Source organism: Carettochelys insculpta, chromosome 6 (assembly GCF_033958435.1).
Source record: "Carettochelys insculpta isolate YL-2023 chromosome 6, ASM3395843v1, whole genome shotgun sequence".
In the NCBI taxonomy this organism is placed as follows: Eukaryota; Metazoa; Chordata; order Testudines; family Carettochelyidae; genus Carettochelys; species Carettochelys insculpta.
The window spans coordinates 97,674,711-97,682,284 of record NC_134142.1 but is presented as its reverse complement, the minus strand read 5'-3'; the positions used below and the strand labels follow the sequence as shown (position 1 = coordinate 97,682,284).

Below are 7,574 nucleotides of genomic sequence, written 5' to 3'. Positions count from 1 at the left end.
ATGCTGCAAGGGAGTCACTGTCAGGTTTCCATGACCCAGGGAGAACTCAGCCATTGCAAACAGCAACATTCTTTTTTTAATCTCTCTCATTGGAGCCAAGTACTGAAAACGAAACTCTGTTGAGTCTGCCCTCAGACAAGTGTAACTCCCACTGACTTCGGTGGCAGTTATATCACTGCTTTAGTGAAAAACTGGGCATAGATTTCAATGGCATTGCATAGGAAATCAGGGCAGAATTTGCTCGGTAGATCAGATTCTGCTCTCATTTACACAGTTATAAACCCAGCATGCCTGAACAGTGGAGTGGCTTTACGTCAGTAAAATATACTATGCCAAGTGCAATGTTAGTTTATTTGGTTTTTACTTGGTTGTAATTCTGTCATACAAAAGGAACTTGGAACACATTGGATACGTACCTGAGGGGTAAATCAGTGAATGTTCCCATTAACTTCAGCATAGCCAAGATTTCACCATTTTACAACCTTCATGGGAGCAGAAAAAGAAAAGAGCTGTCCCTCAGCTGTACCCAGAAATTGCACGAGCCCTGATCTCACAGAGCTCACATACAATCACTTTCATGAGGACCCTGGAAACAAGGAAACACACTGACATTGCTCCCTCATTTAGTGCTTTTGAGGTACTATGATTTCACTTTGCTGCCCTCTGAGCCCCCGTGGCGCACAGAGTATCAGGGCCATTGCCTTTAGGGTGATGGTTTGTGCCACTGAATGTAATGCCAGTGTTCTTTCCTCTGCTTTGGTGTTGCAACTATCCTGAATTGTGGTAGTGAAACACTGAAACTGGAATTCAGGTCTTGGTAGATAAGTAAAGCAAGGGCAGGATATGTTTTTTTACTATTTTGTTTTAAAATCTTATTTGTCATGTTCTGTGGTTTCCAACAAAACAGGTATAGTGCTGGTGGTCTGGCATTTTTATGTCATTTTAAAGTGTATGTATTTTGGAAAAGCTATAAAATACTTGTGCCTGTGGTAGGGTTACTATATGAAAAAGAGGACACCCCTTACAGGAAGAGTATCTGTATCAGTATCTACCAAATCAGGTTGTATTAATGTGTTACCGTACATATAGTACAGGTTGAAACTCCCTTGTCCAGCACCCTTTCATCCGGCAACGTCCCTCCTCCATCAGGACAATGAATATTGCTGGACCAGAGAACAGCTGTGAGGACCCCAGCAGGAGAACCCCAGCAGCCCCATGGCTGGGAGACGGCTGAGCAAGGGAACCCTGCTGGCAGCCCCAGCCATGCAGACCCTAGCCAGGGGAATGCTGGCCGCTCCACACCTGGGAGCCGGCTGGGACACGAAGCCTCACCAGCAGCCCCACCTGTGGGGATCCCAGCAGTCCTGTGGCTGGGAGCCAACTGGGGCTCGGTGCTCCATCTAGTTCCCAGCCATAAAGGTCCCTGCCAGACTCTGGGCCTTCCAGAAGCCCTCCAGGGATCCCTGCAGGAATGGGAGGCCCCCTTCCAGGCAGACGGCCTGATCTCCTCTCAAGCAGCAAACCCCCTCATCCAGGACTACTCAGGTCCCAACAGTGCCAGACAAGGGACATACAGCCTGTACGTTAAAATAATCTGAGTTTGTAGATACTGACACAGACAGTATCCCTCTTGGGGTGTCCTCTTTTTTGAAAGGTCAATTATGGTAACCCTATAAGTGTCAGGAAGACAGTACATTGCAGGGGTGGGCATGGCATTGCCTCTTACTCTGGAATGCTGGAAGAGACAATGTACATCCCTGGAAAAATATTATTGCTGCGCACAGCATGGGCAGAGGTATGTTACAGTTTGATAACTACTTTAACTGCATTCTCAGTCAAACACTAGGCTGCTGTTGTGTCCCTGCTGAGAACCAGGCGTATGTTGCTTCTAATAAGGTAGCTGCCTATCTTAAAACAACCAGCTTTGGCTTTTATTCAGTGTTCAGCTACTGAGTCATTGAAGTAACAGTGGCTGTATCATCAACTTTCTACAGAAGCAAGCATTCCCGAAGCATACCACAGGGAGCAGAGTTGTATTTTGATTCAGAATTTATTTAAGAGCTTGGACAATGCGTATAAGATTGAAACTAGCTAGGGACAAAAGAACCAGCAACTGAAACACTAGCAACAGAACCGAAAAGCAAGCACTGAATGTTTTACAAGGAAGGCAAAATTGCTACTAAAATCCCAGGATGTTTTCAAAAGTCTTCATATATGCAGATAGTGAAGTAACAAACATACAAAGAGTGAGTGTATGTCTATACTTATGGGGGGGGAGGGGTCAACCCACCATGCTCAATCTTCCAAGTATCTATTTTGCCTTATGTCTGAAGACACGGCAACATTAATTTCTCTGGGCTCAGCCGTTGACCTTGGTATTCCACACTGACGCATAGAGTCAGGGATATTAACGTGAGCCTGAAGAGGCCCGATCTACCCCAGGGAAGAAAGTTGAGCCTGATATGTTGATTCTAGCTATGCAAATGGCATGTCTAGAGTTGTGTATCTGGGATCCACTTTGATCCCTAGTGTAGACCAGGCCTGAGTCTTTTTCCTGCTTCTGCAATGGAGAAAGCACATGCATGCTGACCAAGCTATAGCTAAGTGTCTGTATTTCCAGATAAATAGAAAGAAGAGCCCACCTCAAGCCAAGTATCAGCCAGACCTGTAGACTGGCAATGACACTTGCTTGGAAGGAGACCTATATGCAGATAAACACTTTGGGTGGCAGACAGAATTGGGACCCAACAAGAATGTGAGGTGAAACAAGAGCATCCTCAGAGGGCTGGCAAACAGACCAAAGGACACGTTAGATAATTAAGCTGTAAAACTTTTACAAATACCCAAGGCACAAAAGCTTAGACAAACTCACCCTGTCTTAAATGACAGTTTGCTGAACTTAATCACAAATTTAAGCATTAAATTGTTTCCACTTGTGTGGTTATCTTGGTTGGTTGATTTTGGAAATGGCTTTTAGCAACAATAATGCAAAATACATTGCTTAAAGTTAATGGCCTGACTCTGAACCCCTTACTCACTGTAAAATACATATGCAAATTCTCTGAATTGGGCTTACTGGGAATGCTGGTGTGAGTAAGTACTACTCAAGGGGGCTGTGGGGGTTGCAAATATTATCCCAGTTATACTGGTTGGCAGTTTTGTTTTATTTTGTTTTGTTTTCATTTTATTTTGCCTGGAGCCAAACTCAACAAAGCACTTAAAACCATGTGCTAAAATCCCGTTAAAGCTAACAGGGTTTAAGTAATAAGAGTAAAATCTGCAAAGAGACATTCCAATGCTGAGAGTCATAATGGCTGTTCCACTGTGGCTAGACACTTAAATACTTAATGGACAAAGAGGAAATGGTAGAATGAGTGAGTGAAAGTGACTTTGTAGTCCAGTGATTTAGGCACCCACCAGAGAGGTGGAAGATCCTGTGTCTAATTATTTATCCACAGAGGAATAGCTTTGATAGGAGAAACTGAGGAAGCTCCACTTCATAGTGTCCCATTGTGTCCCATTGCTCAATAGTTGGTGCAGTCTCCTGTTCAAAATCTTTCTCCCAACCTCTGGCAGAGATAGGCAAATTAACCTTGGGTCTCTCACACTCCAGGTGAATGTGCAAGTCCCTCACCTCTGTTCGTCAGAAGATGGAAATGGGCAACATGGAACACATCGCTTGATGGTTACCTGCTCTGTTCATTCCCTTCTAAGCACCTGACTTGGTTACTGACTGCAGACAGGCTACTGAGCTAGATGGACCTTTGGTATGACCCAGTATGACTGTTCTTATATTCTTATGTTGCCTGATAAGATGACATTTCACTTTTCAACTTTAACCTACCATTTTTTGAGATTAAAGCTTTATTCTAAGCCTTTATTTTCTCTGTACTGTTACCAGTGATTGTGTGCTTGGAGAGAATATGTATCTTCTTTTTATCTTTCCAGACCTCTCATTCTGGATTTATTTTTCCACACCCTGAAGAGTATCCACAACTATTGTGAAACCACTTTAACAAATACTAAGACTGCTCAATTTTAAAGGGGGGCAGGGGAGGGAGCCTGCTGCCTGTTTTGTACCTTCCAGACTGTTAACTTCTCACTTAAAAGGAATCGCATGAACCATTGTTGTGTCTGCAAATGACTGTGTTCAAAAATGTTTACAGGGCCTGTCAGTGAGAAGATGCTCCTTAGCTACGAAATCTTGTTGGTGCTTCTGTCTCATCTTTTCAAATGAATATATTCTCTGCTGAACAAACCTTGACCTGTTCGGTGACTGCTGAGACTAACCCCGTGAAGCCCCCCGTTTGCTTTTTCCGCTGCAAATCGGTGGTGGCAGCTCTTCATGGACCCACACACGTCTTCATGGGACTGTCGCTTTAACACGGGAGTCCTGCTGTCAGGCCTCTTTCCAACCTCGCTTCTTGGCTCTGCAAGTGACGGAACCCGGGTGTAATTTGAGAGCCGAGAGATCCTAGGGAGAGCATTCGCCAGAAGCCAAGCTCCACATTACCCGGCCAGATGTGAAAGAAATAGTAGCAAAGGTCTGGGAGCCCCAGACGGAGCTATCGAATCTCAGCCTTCCCGCGGCTTTGCTACGGCCTCTCCTCGGGCAGGGGGCAACCCCCAAAGTTGCGCTTGGGCCCTGCAAGAGGGGAGGGGGATCCCCGCCGTAGGGCAGGGCAGGGCAGGCGGGGGGATCTCCTCTGGCGAGGGGGCCTCGGCTGCCGCTCGGAGCCCGGCCAGCGCCTTCCATGCAGCAGGCTGGGGAGCGCAGCGCCTGAGCTGCCCTGACCCGGGGAGGGGGTCGCCGGGCCGGGTGGTGTCCGCCTTCGCCCCGCCGCGTCCCCCCAGCATGCTGGGGCTGCGCCTGCTGTGGCTCAGCTGCCTGGGCAGCTTGTGCCGGGGCTACTTCGAGGGCCCCCTGCACCCGGAGATGTCCAACGGGAGCCTGCACCACTACTTCGTGCCGGACGGCGACTACGAGGAGAACGACGACCCGGAGAAGTGCCAGCTGCTCTTCAGGGTGAGCGAGCCGCGGCGCTGCAGCCCGGGCGGGGAGCAGGGGCCGGCGGGCGGCGCGCCCAGCCTCAGCCTGCGCGAGGAGTTCACCCTGCTGGGCCGGCAGGTGGAGGACGCGGGCCGCGTGCTGGAGGGCATCGGCCGGAGCATCTCCTACGACCTGGACGGGGAGGAGAGCTACGGCAAGTACCTGCGGCGGGAGGCGCAGCAGATCGGCGACGCCTACGCCAGCTCCGACAAGTCCCTGGCCGAGCTGGAGAGCAAGTTCCGCCAGGGCCAGGAGCAGGAGGACAAGGAGGAGAGCCGCCTGAGCGATGACTTCCTGGGCATGCTCGGCCACACCCGCGCCCTGCTCAGGGAGACCCTGGCCATCTCCGCCGGGCTGCGGGACAAGTACGAGCTGCTCTCCCTGACCGTGCGCAGCCACGACGCCAGGCTGGGCAGGCTCAGGAAGGAGTATCTCCGAGGGTGAGCCGCCGGCCTGGGCCAGCCGAGCCCTGGGCGTGGTGCTGGGAGACGGCTTCTGCTGGTGGCCACCGGGAGCGGTGGGGTGGGGTGGGGTGGGACACCCAGCGGGGGCCAGCCCAAGCCACACCTCCAAGTCACCTGGGTGCCCAGCGGGGCCTGCGGGCTCTGCTTTTCACCAGGCTCTTTGCAGTCAACCGTGGTGGTCCTCTCAGGGCTGCACGTCTTGGGGCCCTGGAGACTGAGGCACGTGGGGGAGCATTTACTGGCAGGACTTGGCCCGAGGGAAGTCCTGCAAGTAACTGCGAGGGCCAAGAAGCAGGTTGCCGTCTGGCTCTGGGTGGAGCCTGCCATTCACATCAGCACAACCTGATTTTTCCCCCATGAAGTCTTGTTTAGATTAATCTAGAAACAAATGAAGAGAAAATAAGCAAGGGTTGATGGGAGCTTTAGCACACTCCGGTGACAATGTTAATAGAGTGTCAGTATCACCGGCCTGCTACTCTATTTACCTTGCACCTCTGTCGTCGCTTTCACCTACCCGAAGTAAGTAGCATATGCTGCCACAGGGCCAGAGTCTTTGATGAGTAGCTCTTTGTTCCCAAAGAACTTCTGTTGAGTACAAAATACTAAGCTTACTCACAGAGCAAGGTGCAATTAAAGATGCTCTAACTAACCTGCCCTGTGCGAGCATTGTATACACACTTTGCACAGGTGTAAAATGACTGCAAAGGTACAAAATAGCAGAGGATCAGGCCTTGGTTTTGGGTTTTTTTCTTTTGTTTTGTTTTGGGGGCGTTGTTTGTTTTTTTCCAAAGTAGATTCTAGTTGCAATTCAGTGACGCATGGAGTGTGTTCTAAGTTATGTAAATTTATTATGTACCTCCCAATAACACACAGTTTTCTTTCTGTCACTGTATTTATTAGATATGATTTCTGGTTTACTTTTTTTTTAAGGTATAGGGTGTAAATTGTAAACAAATAGCACATGTATATGAAGTGGGTATTTACAGGTGTGTCTAAATTAAGTGTCCCAATATTTAAAAAAACACTCTGTATTACATTGTGCAGCTTTGATTACAAATGAAGTAACCATATCATTGTAGAATTTCTACCGTTAGTTAATTTCATCTTTTCTTAGCTAGTTTCTTGGTTCAGCTACCATAAATATGGACAAAATGAAATACTCTGGATCCACATTCAAAATGCATATGTATTGGATTATGGCTCTCGTGAATCGCTTTAGTTTTCTTATTTTGATTTTTTTTTTCACTTCATCCATATGTAGGCCTCTGGCCTGCTAATAAGTGCTTAGCTTTCTTATCTTGTTAACAACACATATATTCTTCTTATATATTGTTCTATTAAGTAATTTAAAGCTGTGATTTTCATTTGTGTTTTGATAGAAGAAAACCATTCTGGCAGACTTTATACTCTTTAAGTCTTGCATAAATGTGACTCTTAAGTTGTCAAATCGTAGGAGCCAGCTGCAAAGATATTTGTGATTCAGATCCTGCAAAAACTTACACCTGTGAGTAACTTTAAATAAGAAATGGAAAATGAAAATAAGCACTACTCCCAGTAGTGTTTGTAGGATCAGAGGTCTGACTTTTATTTTTCTAAACCTGATAAAAGGTTTTTGTCTGTTCCAAGACAGTGATTTTTATCTGTTGTTACCACTGCACTTTTGCTAGCTAATTTGTTATTAAAATTATTTGTACTCCTTGACAATAACAAAAGTGCATAGCAGGTTTTTGGATTGCAGTTATAATCTGTATTGCCATCACTATTTAATCAATTGGGTGGAATGTTAGCTATTAGATTACTGGTACTGCTGGCAGGATCACTGTTTGGATGAAAATAATTGTTCGTGTGTTGTTTTAATAAATATTTGAACATAAAATTGAAATATACATTTTCTTTTATCGTTCTTAATGAGTCATGCCTGATGTTAATCATAATGTTGTCTGACATCTTTTCAGCAAAACTGCAGGAATATGAAGTAGCTATCTAGTAAGAACTTACTAAAAACATAAAATTCTTAAGTACGCAACTGTAGTCAAGTTTCATTACAAGTAATTGGAAAA

At 46.5% G+C, this 7,574-nt stretch overlaps 1 protein-coding gene across 1 annotated transcript; it reads left to right on the top strand.

Moving 5' to 3' along the window:
• Positions 1–4,742: 4,742 nt before the first annotated feature.
• On the top strand, positions 4,743–7,345 carry FIBIN (fin bud initiation factor homolog). Its single transcript, XM_074999002.1, has one exon. It carries the CDS (start codon positions 4,856–4,858, stop codon positions 5,492–5,494), a length of 639 nt encoding a protein of 212 aa, XP_074855103.1. The 5' UTR covers positions 4,743–4,855; the 3' UTR covers positions 5,495–7,345.
• Positions 7,346–7,574: the final 229 nt, after the last annotated feature.